The following is a 17,320-nucleotide window of genomic DNA, read 5'->3' as shown; positions in this document are numbered from 1 at the left end:
CAATACAACTTTGCTTGCTGAAAGTGAGGATGACTTAAGGCACTTACTGATGAAGGTTGAAGAATACAGTCTGCAGTATGGATTATGTCTCAATATAAAAAAAACAAAAATCCTCACAACTGCACCAATAAGCAGCATCATGACAAATGGAGAAAAGATTGAGGTTGTCAAAGAATTCACATTGCTTGTTTCTACAATCCCTGCCAATGGAAGCAGCAGTCAGGACTTTAGATTACCTGTAGCATTGGGCAGGTTGGCCACAAAAGAACTCTTTCAAGTGATGAGGAGCAAGGATGTTTCCTTGAGGACTAAGGTGCACCTGACACAAGCCATGATATTTCCAATAGCCTCATATGCATGTGAGAGCTGGGCAATGAATAATGAAGACCATAGAAGAGTTGATGCTTTTGAGTTGTGGTGCTGGCGAAGAATGCTGAAAGTACCATGGACTGCTAAAAGAACTAGCAGATCTGTCCTGGAGGAAGTGCCGCCGAAATGCTCTTTGGAAGCGAGAATGGCCACATACTTTGGCCACGTTGTCAGAAGGGATGTTTCCCTGGAGAATGATGTCATGCTTGGTAAGGTGGAAGGTCGACGAAAGAGGGGAAGGCCTTCAATGAGATTGATTGACACTTTGGCTGTGACAATGGGCTCAAGTATAGCAAGGATCATGGAGCTGGAGCGTGATTGGGTGGTGATTTCTTCTGCTGTGCATGGGGTCACTATGAATCGGAAACAACTAAACGGCGCCTAACAACAACAGCTTATGGTTTCTTGAAGTACTATTTTGTAGTTTTCTTTGTACAGGTTTTTTGTGTTTCTGGTAAGATTTATTCCAAATAATTTTTTTTTTTTTGTACCTATTGTAAATGTTATTGATTTCCTTATTTCCTTTTCAGCAATCTCTTTGCTGATGTAGAAGAATCCAACTTTTTTTTTGATGTTGATCTTTTATCCTTCCACGATGCTTAATCTCTCAATTAGTTCCAGTAGATTTTTGACTGAGTTTCTTGGGTTTTCTAGGTGTAGGATCATATCATCAAAAATTAGGGATAGTTGTACTTCTTCCTTACCAATTTGGATGCCTTTGATTTCCCTTTCTTGCCTTATTGCCCTGGCTAGTACTTCCAATACAATGTTCAGTAGAAGTGGTGATAGAGGGCATCCTGGTCTGGTTGCTTCCTGTTTGTAGGGGGAATGGTTTCAGTCTCTCTCCATTGAGAATAATGTTGGCTGTTGCTTTTGTGTGTATGCCCTTTATTATGTTGAGGAATTTCCCTTCTATTCCTATTTTTTCTGAGAGGTTTTTAATTTTTTTTTTAATCAGGAATTGATGTTTGATTTTATCAAATGCCTTTTCTGCATTGATTGATATGATCATGTGGTTCTCTTTCTTTATTTTACTTATGGAATGGATTATGTTGATTATTTTTCTAATATTGAACCATTCTTGCATATCTAGTATGAACCCCACTTGGTCATAAAGTATTATTTTTTTGATATGTTGTTGGAGTCTATTGGCTAATATTTTGTTGAAGATTTTTGCATCTATACTCATGAGGGATATTGGTCTGCAGTTTTCCTTTTTTGTGATGTCTTTGCCTGGTTTTGGTATCAAGGTTATGCTCACTTCATAAAATGAAATTTGGGGTATTCCATCCTTTTTTATGTTCTCAATAGTCTGAGTAAGATTGGTGTCAGTTCTCTGAACATTTGGTACAATTTTCTCACAAAACTGTCTGGGCCAGGACTTTTTGTTGGTGGTGGTGGTGGTAATTTTTTTAATGTCCTGTTAAACTTCTTCTTTTGTTATGCATCTGTTCAAATTTTCTACTTCAGTCTCTGTTAGTTTAGGTAAGCAATATGTTAGTAGAAATCTGTCCATTTCTTCTAGATTTTAAAATTCATTGGAGTATTGTTCTTCATAGTATCCTGATATTTCCTTTTTATTTCAGTTGGTTCTGTTATAAAATTGCTCAATTTGTTTCTTATTCATGTTATTTGTATTCTCTCCCTTTTTTCCTTTGTTAAATTTGCCAGTGGTTTGTCAATTTTATTAGTCCTTAAAAAAAAAAGCAACTTGTGTTGATTTTTTCTATTGTCTTTCTATTTTCTGTTATATTTGTTCTGTTCAAATCTTTATTAAGTCTTTTCTTCTGGTGACTGTAGGATTTTTTTTTTTTTCTGCTCTTCTTTCTAAATATTGGAGAAGTTGGTTGAAAATGTTTATTTTGGCTCTTTCTTCTTTTTTGATGTTTGCATTTACTGCTATAAATTGGCCTCTTTTCACTGCTTTTGCTGTGTCCCAAAGTTGTTGTTATGTTGTATTTTCATTCTCATTTAATTCAAGGAATTTTTAATTTCATTTTATATTTCTTCTATTACCCAGTCATTTTTAAAGAGGGTGTTATTTAGTTTCCATGTGTTTTCTCTTTTTCCATTGATCTTCCTATTGTTGATTTCTAATTTGATAGCATTGTAATCTGAGATGATACTTTGAAGTACTACAATAGTTTTAAATTTATTAAGGCTTGCATAGTGGCCTAACATGTCATGTATCCTAGAGAATGTTCCATGTGCACTGGAAAAGAATGTATATTATGCTGTTGTTGGATGAAGTGCTCTGTAGATATCTATGAGGTCAAGTTGGTAGATTATATTGTTTAGTTCTTCTGCATCTTTGTTGGGTTTATAATTGTTCTATCTGTGATTGAAAGTGGTGTGTTAAAGTCTCCTCCTATTACTGTGGCATCATCCATTTATCTTTTCAATTCTGTTAAAGTATTTTGTGGCTCTTTCATTGGGTGTGTCAATATTTATTATGATTATGTCCTCTTATTCAATTGATCCTTTAATCATGATATAATGTCTTTCCTTGTTTCTCATGGTGTTTTTGGTCTTAAAGTCATTTTTATCAGAAATTAATATTGACACTTTTGCTCTTTTTTGATTGCCATTTGCTTAATTTATCTTTTTCCAGCTTTTGATTTTTAGTCTATTTTTGTCCTTGTCTCTAAGGTGTGTCTCTTTTAGACTGCATACTGTTGGATTATATTTTCTGGTCTGCAACTCTCTGTCTCTTGAGTGGTGCATTTAATCCATTTACATTCAGTGTAATGATTGACAAGTATGAATTTGTTGCTTTTATTTTGTTATGTGTTATTTTTTTCTTTTTGGTGTTGCTGATTTCTTAGTTCCATATAGTTTTCTGTGCTGAGCTCATGTTGTTTATAAATTGTGTGTTACCTTTTCCTCCATTGCTATTGTTTTAATATTTGCTAAATGTCTTTGCTTGTCTTCTTTTTTATTTTGATGCCAAGGTTTATCATTTTTCTTTGAGGTTACCCCATGATTTATAATTTTCTTTCCAAATTTAGAACACTCTATTCTATCTAACAATTGTCTTGACTTCCTCACCATTAATAAGTTATGTAACTACACTATTTTTTCCCTCTTTTTGGTTTATGTTGTTATTGTTGTTGTTATGTGCCATGGAGTCAGATCTGACTCATAGCGACCCCTCCTTGGGTTTCCAAGGAAGTATCACTATGGAAGTAGATCACCTCTTCTTCCTTCCAAAGAGTGCCTGGTGGGTTTGAACCACCAGCCTTCTGGTTAGCAGTCAAGTGACTTAGGCACTACACTACCAGAGCTCCCTTTTGGTTTATAGTTCTCCTCATTTGTCAATTGATGTCTCTGGTTCCCTGTTTGCAATCTTGTTTTACTTTGGATACTTATTTTCCTTTGGATCTTAATAAGTAAAATCACCTTTTACTTTGGATACTTCCTTAACAGGGTTGGTTTGTGAGTTATGTCATCAGCTGTGTTAATGGTTCATTGATGTTTGCTGTTTTTGGTTCTCTGTCCAAAGAACTTCCTTTAGCATCTCTTGTAAGGTTGATAACAAATTCTCTTAATTTCTGCTTATTTGGAAATATCCTAAAATCACCATCATATTTGAAGGACAATTTTGCCAGGTATATAATTCTTGGCTGGAAATATTTTTTTATGTCTTTCAGAGTTTTATATATATCATCCCATTGTCTTCTGACCTGCATGGTTTCTGTCAAGAAATTAGGGCTTGTTCTTACTGGTTGCCCTTTGTAGGTAACTTTTCATTTTTCCTATGCTGCTTTCTTTCCCTGGTTTTGGTGAGTGAGTTTGATGATGATATGTTTTGGTGATTTTCTTTTGGGGTCTATCCCATTTGGGGTTGGTTGGACTTCTTGAATGGCTATATTCTTGTCTTCATCATATCAGGGAAATTCTCTTCCAACACATCTTTCACTATTTTCTCTGTGGTTTCATTATTCTCTTCCTGTTCTGGAATTCCAATGACACATAGGTTATTCCTTTTGATGGTATCCCACATAAGTCTTAGGAATTCTTCATTTGTTTTGATCTTTTTTCTGACTGATCCTTTTCCAAAGAAATATTAAGGGATTTGTCTTCAGTCTCACTAATTCTGTCTTCCATTGATTTGATTCTACTCCTTTGAACATTCACTGTGTTATCTATTTCTGAAAATTTATATTAATCTAGATTTCTACTTGTAGATTTTTTATCATTTCCAATTTTTCATTTATTTTGTCATCATTTTCTGGTATTTTCTTCCCAAGTTGTTCTAGGGTTTGACTGTGTTTTCCCTAATTTTGTCAGTGCTTTCCTTGATCTGTCTCTCAATCCTTTGAAGGTACCTAAATATAATTCTTTCAAATTCATTATCAGGCTTTCCAATGTTGTTTCTTCCTGAGGGATGTGTTCTGGGTCTGTATCCTGGTCCCTTGTTTCTAGTGCTTTATTTTGTTTCTTTGTGTGGAGTGTGATGATTTCTTTTCTCTGAGACATTGTGATGTTGATGTGTTTGTATGTTGGAGTGATTCACCCAAGATTTTTTTTTTTCTCTTCAGATGTATCTGAGTAAGCATGGTACTGTGCTCATCTATTTGCTAGTTGGCAACCCTTATACACTCACCACCTCTCTCCTGGTGAGTGTAATAGGGAAAGTGATTGGTGAACAGATCTCTGTTAGCTGTTTGTGAAGAGCAGTTAAGGGTGAGTCAGGCTCATATTGGTTCAAGTGTATTGTTGGCTAGTTGGTACATAACAAAGTGGTGGACCTCACTCAGTAGATAGGGCTACAGGAGGTGCAGGTATGGTTGGGTCATATGGGCACATGTGATGTCTCCCACTCAGTTAGACAAAAGCTAAAATCTTTCCAGTCATCAACCTCAGTATGTCTGTGCTGTCTTTGGCAAACAGAGCCTATTCTTATGCCCCTGGAATGTGAATGATAACACTGTTGCTTTAGATATCCAAAATGGCCACACTGCTTGTAAATGGCTGCTCTCCTCCAGACACCCAAAAGACCACAGCTCAGTTTGTCTCCTTCTTTGTTGTTTCCCTTTTGGGTTGTCAGGCACCCATGTAGTCATCCATGCAGACTTTGGCAAACGGAGCTGATTTTTAGGTTAATTCTCAGGTCCTAACACCACTTGGAAATGTTTAAACTGTCCATGTCATCAGAATAGCTGACTGTCCACAGCTCTGTTTGTCTCCTTAGTCACAATTTTCATGCATGTTCTTCTACTAGTTGGTGTTTAATCCACTTTTGTATCCTTCCTTTAAAAATTCAGGGCTCCAGATTATCTTCTGTATCTGTCAATTGGTTTCTCTTTTCTTTGTTGAAGAGGGTCCATGTAACTTGTCTGCCTATTCTGCCATCTTACTGCAACACCACTATCTACTTTGATAATTTAACAGAATTTTAATTGACATAGAATTTATTTTATATATGACATGAGCAGGTATCTATCTTTTCTTTTGTGTCTAAGCATATAGCAGATTAATGAACTCTAGTTACCTCATAAAGTATCTCAGATTAAAACCTAATGATTCCTGTATACCCTTCAAAAGTCTGTGGCACTAGCTGCTGTGTACTTGTCTCAGAATAGTCCACTCTCTATACTGAATTAAGTTATCTGTTAGGTGTCATTAAGTTGGTTCTGATTCACAGTAACCCTACAAAGCATTGTCTGGTTGTGCACCATTCTCACAATCCTTGCTATATTTGAGCCCATCATTGTAATCACTGTGTCAATCCATGGCTTGTGTTAGGCACACCTTAGCCTTCAAAGTGTCATCTTTGCTCTTCAACCCTTTAAAGGGGTATTTTCCAGCAGATTTGCCTAGTGCAATATACCGTCTGACTTCTTGACTGCTGTTTTATGGTTGTTGATTGTGGATCTAGGAAAATGAAAGCATTGACAATTTCAATCTTATCTCCATTTATCATGATGTTGTTTATTGGTCCGGTTGTGAGGATTTTTGTTTTCTTTATATTGAGGTTAAATCCATACTGCAGACTGTAGTCTTTAATCATTGTCATAAGTGCTTCAAGTCATTTTTGCTTTCAGCAAGCAAGGTTATGTCATCTACGTATTGCAGGTTTTTAACAAGTCTTCCTCCAATCCTTATGCCACATTCTACTTCATATAGTCCAGCTTCTCAGATTATTTGCTTGGCATGCACATTGAATAAGTATGGCAAATGGATACAATGCTGAGTCACACCCTTCCTGATTTTGAACCCTGAAGTATTCTATTCCCTTGTTCTGTTTGAATGGCAGCCTAAGTTATATACGCAGGTGCCTCATGAGCATAATTAAGTGTTCTGAAATTCTTATTCTTCCCATTGTCATCCATGATTTGTTATGATTCTCATCTTTTTCTGAATTCAGCTTGTACCTCTGGAAGTTCCTTGTCAATACACTGCTGCAACCATTTTTTAATTATCTTCAGCAAAATTTTACTTGCGTGTGATATCAAGGCTAATGTTCAATAATTTTGACATTCTGTTGGGTCATCTATCTTTGGAATGGGCACAAATGTCAATTTCTTCCAGTCACTTGGCTGGGTAGCTGTCCTCCAAATTACTTGAAATGGGTGAGTAAGTGCCTCCAGCACTGCATCTGTTTCTTGAAGCATCTCAGTGGGTATTCCGTCAATTCCCAGAGCCTTGTTTTTCACCAATTTCTCCAGCACAAGCTTTGATATGCCATTTCTCACAATAGCTGAACTTTGACCAATTCTCTATGACAAAGTCACTCTGCATATTCCTTCCATCTTCTTTTGATATATCATGTATCATTCAATATTTTGCCCATAGAATCCCTCAGTATTGTAACTCAAGTTTTGAATTTGTTTTTGTTTTTCTTTTCAATTCTTTCAGCTTGATGAATCCCAAGCATATTCTTCCCTTTTGATTTCTAACTTCAGGTCTAGTACCTAGTTATCTAGCAGTCCCATTTTTTAAAAGATTAAAAAGAAAAAAAGGCAAAAATTAATTTTAATACACTTTATTTATTGTGCCATACTTTAACACAAATAACATACACCTTCTATGTTTGATTGTCACTCTCTCCCTCCCTCTGGGAAGCATTTTTGTAAACACACAATACTAGTTTTCTTTACAGCAACACGTAAAAAAAGGTGGCATAGCAGTTATGGAAATGTCTGAGGGATAGGGCATGGTAGTTGGTAAACAAACATAAAACACCCAGGTTATTTGTGTAAACATACAGTAATATATCCGAAATAATATCACTTAGCATGCAATAAATATTTTTAAATTATCTCACATATTTTTTCATTCTTTTTCTGTACTTAGTGCTAGGAATTTAATGTGTACTTAATACTTACAGCAATACTACTGAGTTATATTTCAATTGCTCAATAGCTGCATCTAGCTGGTGGCTACCATATTGTACAATGCCACTATAGTTGGCCTGGGAATTCCTTTCTGATAGTAGCTATTAATACCTTTTTCCTACCAGAGTTTACTAATCTAGCAATATACTATCATTTTTTTTCTTTCCCTATGTCACTCTGCCAAGAATTCCATTTTCCTTCTCATGAAACTGACCAGTAGCATTCTTTATGGCTCTGTTCATATATCATTCTCCATTGGAAGCAGTTTCTGACCTTTCTCTAACTTTTCCCTTTCCATGTTACGATTGATTTTGATTTATCTCTTGAGTTCTTTGTTGATAGCACCATAACACTGTCTGCATACCTGCTGTATTTTAGATGCATAATTTTGTATTTGCCATGTCTTTTGCACATAACATGCTCAGGTAAACAATGTGAGCATGCATAAAACAGACAAAATATGCATAGGAGACTAATACAGAGTAGAGAGGAGATTGCATAGTTTGCAAAAAATACGTAATTTGCATGTTATTTGCCTAAAAATACGGTAATGTTCAATTGAAGATTTTGAATTATTAGAAGAAAGAATTATGTTGTTGTCTTTTTTTCTCTCTATCCCCAGCACCAACCTCATCATGTAGCTTGAACTTGGATCTTAAGGTTTGTTGAATGACTGGAAGAAAATATAACTGATTTTACTATTTAGAACCTCTAAAATATGCAATAGTTATAAAAGAAAATTATTTTGTGTTTCCTTATTAAAAACACCTTTGAGACTAAAATCATTTCCTGACTACATAAATTTCAGAATTTGTTGGCTTAAATAGTGGCTGACAGTATTCCCTAAATCACATAGTCTTCTCCTGCCTCTGTAATATAATTAGGTATATGAAGCCAAATCTTAATTTTTCCTAACCTCCACCAGGCTAATGGTACACACAAAACTTTCTCTAATTTTATTATCCCTGTCTCTATAAACATTATTTTCATTTCTTGTATCACACAAGCTAAACATCTCAAAATTTTCTTTGTCTAAGAGTCACAGTATTTCCTATTTTGAATATATGTTAAAGTTAGGTTGTGAAGATTCTTTTCGGATACAACAGCAATCTTTTCACATATCTAATAATGTCTTCCTTTTTCATAATGTTTTCAGTAACAAGAAGCACAATGAAGCAGTAAGTTAGATTTTCAAAAGCTAGAATTTCTAGACTCTCCTTGTAACCCTAACCTCACAGTTAACACAGCACAGTCAGTCCTCAGATCCTTTTTTACAAATGTTCCACAAATGTGAAAGCTGTTCTTTCTTGATAGAAGCTTTGATTCTTCATCAGTTGACCAATGTTAGATTCTGGGCCACACTCCAGCCCTGACTACACCTTCCTTGAAGTTGGCAATCTTGGTAGGGTCACTTTAGATTCTGAACCTCAGACTTCATCATGCAGAAAGCCCAGAAGGCAGCTAAATAAGGTTTTTAACCACTTTGTATCATTTACTTCAATCCAAACAAAGCCCTTTAATCCATTGAATATTACTTTTCTAACCAGAAATATGAAACCCCCTTAGTATTACCAAAACTTAATGAGCTTGTTCTTCCCTTTTTGCATGTTACAGCTCTTTCTAGCTTTCTCTGTAACCATTATCTTTTTATTATCAGATTTCAACTCAGCTGTCACAACTTCAGAATATCTACATTTATCCTAATTTGTTTTAGCTTTTTTGAAATTATTTGCCTAGGATAATATAAACACTCTGAGAGTAATTAATTTATCTATAATTTTTTCTCAGTGTTTAGGATAATGTCTATTCAAATATTGAAAAACTATCTATCACGTATGTGAATTAACTTAATTTTCCCAAAAGATGTAAGTAAATATATTTATAATTCCATCAAATACATATAGTATGACTTATATGTCTCATATAACTTATCCTTTCCTTAGGTTTTTACTTCTCATGATTATCAAGTCTGATTCCACTTTCTCAATAACCCTGGGCTATCTCTTCAATTCTATTCCTCTTCTAAATATGCTGATCACAGTTCCTCTCTTTGTGATTTTTGTTATAACCTTCTGAATACATTTAATTCCTCAACTCTGAAACTCCATTCTAGACACCAGTGCCATTTATAGAACACAGTATTGTAATATTGTGTTCATTGAGATTAGATGTGTAAGTGCTTGAATATTTGATATATCAGAAATAAGTGGAGTAGACATTTTGTATAAAATAAGTATAAGTAGAAATGCATACATCAATGAAGAAACTAAGATTCAGCCAATATATCATTGACTCAATTAACAACAGAGTCAATAAAATCATAAGAAAGGAGTAATTCATAAGCAACTGCACAAAGACTTGCTAGGATAAAAAACAAAACAAAAACTAATTTTATTGAGAATAAATGATTTTCCAGTGAAGGGATAACAATGCATTCATAACAGAATCAGAGAATAAGGATGTAAAGGCTAACACTGGGGAAATACTCAGATGATATCATAAAGGCCCTGGGTACAAAGAAGCAGGTACTTAGGGATCAATTCTGTATTTTGTCAAGTATGTATTTCTCAAATCCAGAAATCTTGGTACGGAGACTCTTGAATTAGAATTATTCTGTGAAATGCCCTTTCAGAAGCAAATGGTATTCAGATAATGATGTTCTAGCAGCAAGAAAAATAGCGTCTTCTGTAGAAAAATGACCATTAGCTACAGTAACCATAGTGGAAGCCAGAGGCATATCCACAGCCATTGTATGAGACATATCCACAGCTGTAGCCAGAACTGTAACCACAGCCATAGACAGAACCATATATACAGCCAAAGCTAGAATGGTAGCATAGCCATAACATAGCCAGAGCCAGAGCCAGAGCCACCGTAATATTTGTAACACATAGTGTTCAGTGGTGATGCTTCAAATGAAGTGTAAGAGGATGATTCTGAAGTTGGAATGCCATCTAATATTCCAAGATCATTATACACTGCCACCATTCATGTGCCAGTTTGTTGTACTGTGGTGGCTTCCATGTATGAGGCTGGAGGCTATGACACCAGTATTTCAAATACTAGCAGGGTCAGCCATAGTGGACAGGTTTCAGCAGAGCTTCCAGACTAAAACAGACTCAGAAAAAGAATGGAGCCATCCACTTCTTAGAGAATTAGCTAGTGAAAATCTTATGGATAACAGGGAAACACTGTATGATATATTACTGGAAAACATTATGAATAGCCCTGAAACATTGTCTGATATAGTGCTGGAAAATGAGCCTCTCAGGACTTAAGCCACTCAAAATATAACTGGGGAAGAGCTGCCTCCTCCGAGTAAAGCTGACCTTAATGACATGAACAGAGTAAAGGTTTTTTGCTGATTTGGCATAACTCAAAATGAGAAGAAACAGCTGCAAACATCCATTAATAATCAGAACATGGAATGCACAAAGCATGAATCTTGGAAAATTGGAGGTTGTCAAAAATGAAATAGATCTTGTTAAGATCAATATCTTAGGCATTGGTGAGCTGAAATGGACTGATTTTGGCCATTTTAAATCAGACAGCCATATGATCTACTATTCCAGGAATGACAACTTGAAAAGGAATAGCATGGCATTCATTATCAAAAAGTGTATTTCAAGATCTATCCTGAAGTACAATGCTCTCAGTGATAGGATGATATCCATACAACTAAAAGGATGACCACTCAATACTACTATCAAAGTTGCAAACAAACTAGCAAAGCCAAAGACAAGGAAATTTAAGTTTTTACCAACTTCTGCAGTCTGAAATTGACCAAACATGCAACCAAGATGTGCTGATTCTTACTTGTGATTGGAATGCAAACGTTGGAAACAAAGAAGAATCACCAGTAGTTGGAAAATATGGCCTTGGTGATAGAAATGATGCTGGAGATTGCAAGATAGAGTTTTGTCAGACCAATGACTTATTCATTGCAAATACCTTTTCTCAACAACATAAACAGATGCTATACAAGAGGACTTCACTAGATGGACTACACAAAAATCAGATAGACTACATCTGTGGTAGATGCAATGGAGAAGTTCAATATGTTCAGCCAAAACAAGACCAGGAGCTGACAGTTGAATAGCCCATCAACTGCTCATATGCAAGTTCAAGTTGAAGCTGAAGGCGATAAAAACAAGTCCACGAGAGCCAAAATAAGACCTTGATTCTATCTCTCCTGAATTTAGGGACCATCTAAAGAACAGATTTGACTCATTAAACACTGTTTTTGTTATGTACCTTTGAGTTGGCCCCAACTCATAGCGACCCCTCCTTGGGTTTCCAAAGCAGTATCACTACAGAAGTAGATTGCCTAACCTTCCTTCTGAGGAGGGGCTGTTGAGTTTGAACCATCAGCCTTCTGGTTAGCAGTCAAGTGCCTTAGGCACTATGCTACTAGAGCTCCTCATTGAACACTAGTGACTGAAAACCAGATGAATTGTGGGATTATATCAAAAACATCATCCACGAAGAAAGCAAAAAGTCATTAAAAAGACAAGAAAGGAAGAAAAGACAAAAATAGATGTCAGAAGAAACTTGGAAACTTGCCCTGAACAGAAGGCAGCTAAAGCAAATGAGAGAAAATGACAAAATGAAAGAGCTGAAGAGAAGATTTCAAAGAGCAGCTCAAGAAGCAAAGTCAATTATAATGAAATGCACAAAGACCTAGAGTTAGAAAACCAAAAGGGAAGAACACGCTCAGCATTCTTCAATCTAAAAGAACTAAGGAAAAAGTTAAAGCAAGTTAAAGCCTGGAGTTGTGATATTGAAAGTCTATGTGGGCAAAATATTGAATGATGCAGAAAACATCAAGAAAGGATGGAAGGAATACACAGAGTCATTGTATCAAAAATAATTGGCTGATGTTCATCCCTCTTAGGATGACCAAGAACCAATGGTATTGAAGAAAGAAGTTGAAGCTGCATTGAAGAAATTGGCAAAAAATTAGGTTCCAAGAATTGATGGAATACCCATTGAGAAGTTTCAACAAATAGATGCTGTGCTGGACGCACTTATTTGTCTATGCCAAGAAATTTGGAAAATAACTCCCTGGCCAACAGACTGGAAGGGTCCATATTTGTACCCATTCCAAAGAAAAGTCATCTAACAGAATGTGGAAATTATCAAAAAATATCATTAATATCACATGCAAGTAAGATCTTGTTGAAGATAATTCAAAAATGGTTGTAGCAGTATATTGACAGAGAACTTCCAGAAATGCAAACTGGATTTAGAAAAGGATGTGGAATGAAGGATATCATTGCTGATATTAGATAGCTTTTGGCTGAAAACAAAGAATACCAGAAAAATGTTTACTTGTGTTTTACTGACTGCAAAAGTATTTGACTGTGAGGATCATAACAAATTATGATTGTTCCCATTGAGAAGAATGGGAATTCCAGAACACTTACTTGTGCTCATGAGGAACCTGCACATAGACAAAGAGGCTATCATTTGAAAATAACAAGGATATATGTTGTTGTTGTTATGTGCTGTCAAGTTGGATCCAACTCATAGTGACCCTTCCTTGGGTTTCTGAGGCAGTATCACTACAGAAGTAGATTGCCCCATCTTCCTTCTGAGGAGTGGCTTGTGGGTTTGACCTGCCAGTCTTCTGGTTGGAGGTTGAGTGCCTTAGGCACTATGCTACCACATGGTTTAAAATCAAGAAAGGAGTGTATCTGGGTTGTATCCTTTTACATATTCAGACTGTATGCTGAGCAAATAATCCAAGAAGCTGGACTATAGGAAGAAAAATATGGCATCAGGATTGGAGGAAGACTCAATAACAACCTGCTATATGTGGATGACACAAACTTGCTTCCTGACAGTGAAGATGACTGAAGCACTTACTGATGAAGATTAAAGACAACAGTCTGCACTATGGAGTACACCTCACTATAAAGAGAACAAAAATCCTCACAATTGGACTGATAAGCAGCACCATGATAAAATGAGAAAAGATTGAAGGTGTCAAAGATTTCATATTACTTGTTTCCACAGTCAACAACAATGGAAGCAGTAGTCAAAAAAAGATGATGTATTGCACTGGGAAAATCTACTGCAAAAGACCTCTTTAAAGTTCTATGGAGAAATGATGTCTCTCTGAAGACTAAGGTGCAGAAAGTTGAGCAATCTACTTCCGTAGTGATGATGCCTTGAAAACCCAAAGAGGGGTCATTATGAGTTGGGTCCTACATGACAGCACATTAACAACAATAACAACAAACCAACCCATGGTGTTTTCAATCATCTCATGTGCATGTGAAAGCTGGACAAAGATTAAGAAAGACCAAAGAAGAGTTGATGTTTTTGAATTGTGGTGTTGGTGAAGAATACTGAAATACCATGGACTGCCATAAGAACTAAAAAATATGTCCTGAAATAAGTGTAGCAGCAATGCTCCTTGAAAGCAAGAATGGCCAGACTTTGTCTCACTTCCTTTGGTCATGTTGTCAGAAGGAACCATTCCCTGGAGAAGGATATCATGCTTGTAAAGTGGAGAGTCATTGAAGAAGGGGAAGACCCTCAACAAGATGGATTGACACAGTGTCTGCAATAATGGGCACAGGTATAGCAAGCTTTGTGAGGTTGGCACAGGACAAGGCAGTGTTTCATTCTGTTTTACATAGGGTTGCTATGAGTCAGAGCACACTCAATGGCCCCTAACAACAACAGGAAAGGGATGGGGCACAATAACACAAACTCTGTGGCTTCATCATGATAGCAATTTTCATTTTTAAAAAGCTCTTCATACTAATGACAAAACTAATTTCAAGTAGTTATGTTCAATATTTTGTACTAGTCAATCAAGAGAATGCTAAGAAAACACATGCACCCTACACATTGAACAAATATGTCTTGTGGAATGTAATTAAACCCAATATAGATCTTATTCTCAGGAAACATTAACATTCCTGCATTTCTAGGTACACATACATACTTGGGCACTGGGAAATGGCCCAGCATCTCACATCTCAGCATCAACAGGAATTCAAAGTCTTGGAGATGAGAGCAAACAGAAGGGACACATTATGAGGCATTCTCAGGTTACACCTACAAGAATATATATGAAGCCCATGCAGAAAGGTCACTGCAGTGCTGATTGAAAAAGGAGACAGGCAAGGCCAAGAAGATCTGAAATGGTACAAAAGAGGAGTCTTATTCTAAACTAATAGCAAACCATTCAGATATTGTCCAATACAGCATAATTTACTCTACCTAAGTTTGCATAGAATAAGAATTTTCAGTATGTTATTTTCTCTCTTTGAAACATCTTGCCTGCTTACCTCACCAAATTTTCATCTGCTCATGTCCCATGGACAATGTAAAACTCACCTCGTGGTGTATCTTCCATAGGAACTGTTCTTGGACATTCATGATGTGCATAAGGCATCATTCCTCTGTTAGTCAGTACATTCCTCGTCATAACACTAATGTGGTGCTGAACACGTTATTATTGATATGCTTCATATTAATTATCTGCTTCCTTCAGTCAATTGTTAGTTTTTCAAAGCCAATAACTGTCTTTATTTTCTGAGAATATAATGAACTAGGTAATCACTACCTGTTAAATGAAAGCCCTGTGAGAATTCTTCTACATATAAAAATTAATAATTTTATTTTAACTTACAGCCTGTTCTATTAAACATTTAAGTTAACAATATTTATATTTATTAATGATTCTTATAAGACAATGTAAAGTCAGAAGCTGTGATATTATTATACATGTGTTACAGATGAGAAGGAAGCTCTGGTGGCATAGTGCCTAAGGCATTTGACTGCTAACCAGAGAGCTGGAGGTTCAAATCCACGAATCACTCCTAGGAGGGAAGACTATGCAATCTACTTCCATAGAGATACCACCTCAGAAACCCAAGGAGGGATCACTATGAGTTGGAACTGACTCCTTAAACAGATGAGAAAACGGAGACCAAGCATTGTTAGGTAACTTGCTCAAGGATCATTAGCTGGTTAGTGGTGGAGTTGAGTCTGTTCAATTGCTGTGGTAACTTAACAGCTAGGAAAAAAACAAACCAAACCAAACCAAACTCACTGCTATCAAGTCAATTCTGACTCATAGCAACCTCCACTGGGTTTCCAAGGCGGTAAATCTTTACAGAAGTAGATCGCCTCATCGTCATTTCACAGAGTGGCTGGTGGGTTTGAATATCCAGCCTTCTGGTTAGCAGTCAAATGCCTTAGGCACTGTACCACCAGAATGCCTTAAAAACTAGGGAAGGTCCCATAAATTATTTTTTTACTTTTTTCAAATGAAAAAGATTCCCTTCATCTGACTATCTGACCAATATTTTGCAATATCTGCCTTATACTTTTTTCATCTGTATCTCTTTCATCGTGGTCTTTACAGTCCCAACAAAATCAAGGTGCAAAGATTAAGAAGATAACTCTAACCACCTTTGAAATCTGTTCCATATCTCTCCTTAAATACCTCATAGTACCATTATAGCTGCTTTTGTCATATATATCTATCTATTGAGGAGTACAATCTTCTGAGCACCCTGCAAGTTAAGATTGATATGGTAGCATTTGAAGAGAAGTTTACCATAAGCAATATTCCACTATTATCCCACTCCTCCCCAAAGACCTGTTTTCACTAAAGAACAAACACTTTGTTCCAACTCCAGTGGAAGTTTAACAAGTATTAATACAAAAGGATGATAAAATAAATAGTTAAGCCAAATCATAAGCTATTCCATTAACACACACTAGCTTTTTACTAAAAATGGAGTGACAAACATTATGTTAATATTTTTGATATGACAACATATTTTACATTTCATACTATGAGACACATGTAAAATGCATGTATGGGATATTTTTCTTAAGAGTGAAGCTGTGTTTTTGATATAAGAAAATTGAGATTACTGATTAAAATTCTAGGATTGTCAAAATATTGTCATTACTAGTGAAGCATAACATATTGTTGTTCCTGTTAGGTGGCATCAAGTTGGCTCCCACTCATAATGACCCCATGTACAACACAACAAAACATTGCCTTATCCTGCACCATCCTCACTATACTTTCTGGGTTTGAGCCCATTGTTGCAGACAATGTGTCAATCCATCTCATTGTGGATCTTCTCCTTTTTCTCTGACTGTCAATGTTCAATATTCTTCATCAACACCTTAAGTCAAAGGCATCAATTCTACTAAGGTCTTCCTTATTAATTGTCTAGCTTTTGCATGCAAAGGAGGGGATTGAAATTACCATGGCTTGGGTCAGATGCACATTAGTCCTCAAAGTAACATATTTCCTTTTTAATACTTTAAAGCAGCAGATTTGCCCAATGCAGTTGTTTGATTTCTTGACCGCTACTTCTATGGACATTGATTGTAGATCCAAGTAAAATTAAATCCTTGAAGACTTCAATCATTTCTCCATTTATCATGGTGTTGCTTATTGGTCCAATTGTGAAATTTTTGGTTTCTTTATTTTGAGGTGTAATCCATGCTGAAGTAATCCATGATAAAGTCTTTAATCTTCATCAGTAAGTGCTTCAAGTCTCTTCAATTTAAGCAGGAAAGGTTGTGTCAGCTGCATATCACAGATTGTTAATGAGCCCTCCTCCAAT

At 36.0% G+C, this 17,320-nt stretch overlaps 1 protein-coding gene across 1 annotated transcript in view; it reads right to left on the bottom strand.

Moving 5' to 3' along the window:
- The window catches only part of LOC103197431 (keratin-associated protein 21-1-like), a 34,805-nt gene extending 19,652 nt beyond the window's left edge, over positions 1 to 15,153 (bottom strand). Inside the window, exon 1 of the mRNA XM_042781007.1 lies at positions 15,063 to 15,153. Within this exon, the coding sequence (XP_042636941.1) occupies positions 15,063 to 15,153 (91 nt within the window). The remainder of the gene's footprint in view (positions 1 to 15,062) is intronic.
- Between the last annotated feature and the right edge of the window lie 2,167 nt (positions 15,154 to 17,320).

Source organism: Orycteropus afer, unplaced genomic scaffold (genome assembly GCF_000298275.1).
Source record: "Orycteropus afer afer isolate SDZICR_OR568_19922 unplaced genomic scaffold, OryAfe1.0 scaffold00078, whole genome shotgun sequence".
NCBI lineage: Eukaryota > Metazoa > Chordata > Mammalia > Tubulidentata > Orycteropodidae > Orycteropus > Orycteropus afer.
The sequence above is the reverse complement of the archived record's forward strand: the minus strand, read 5'-3'. Positions and strand labels throughout refer to the sequence as shown.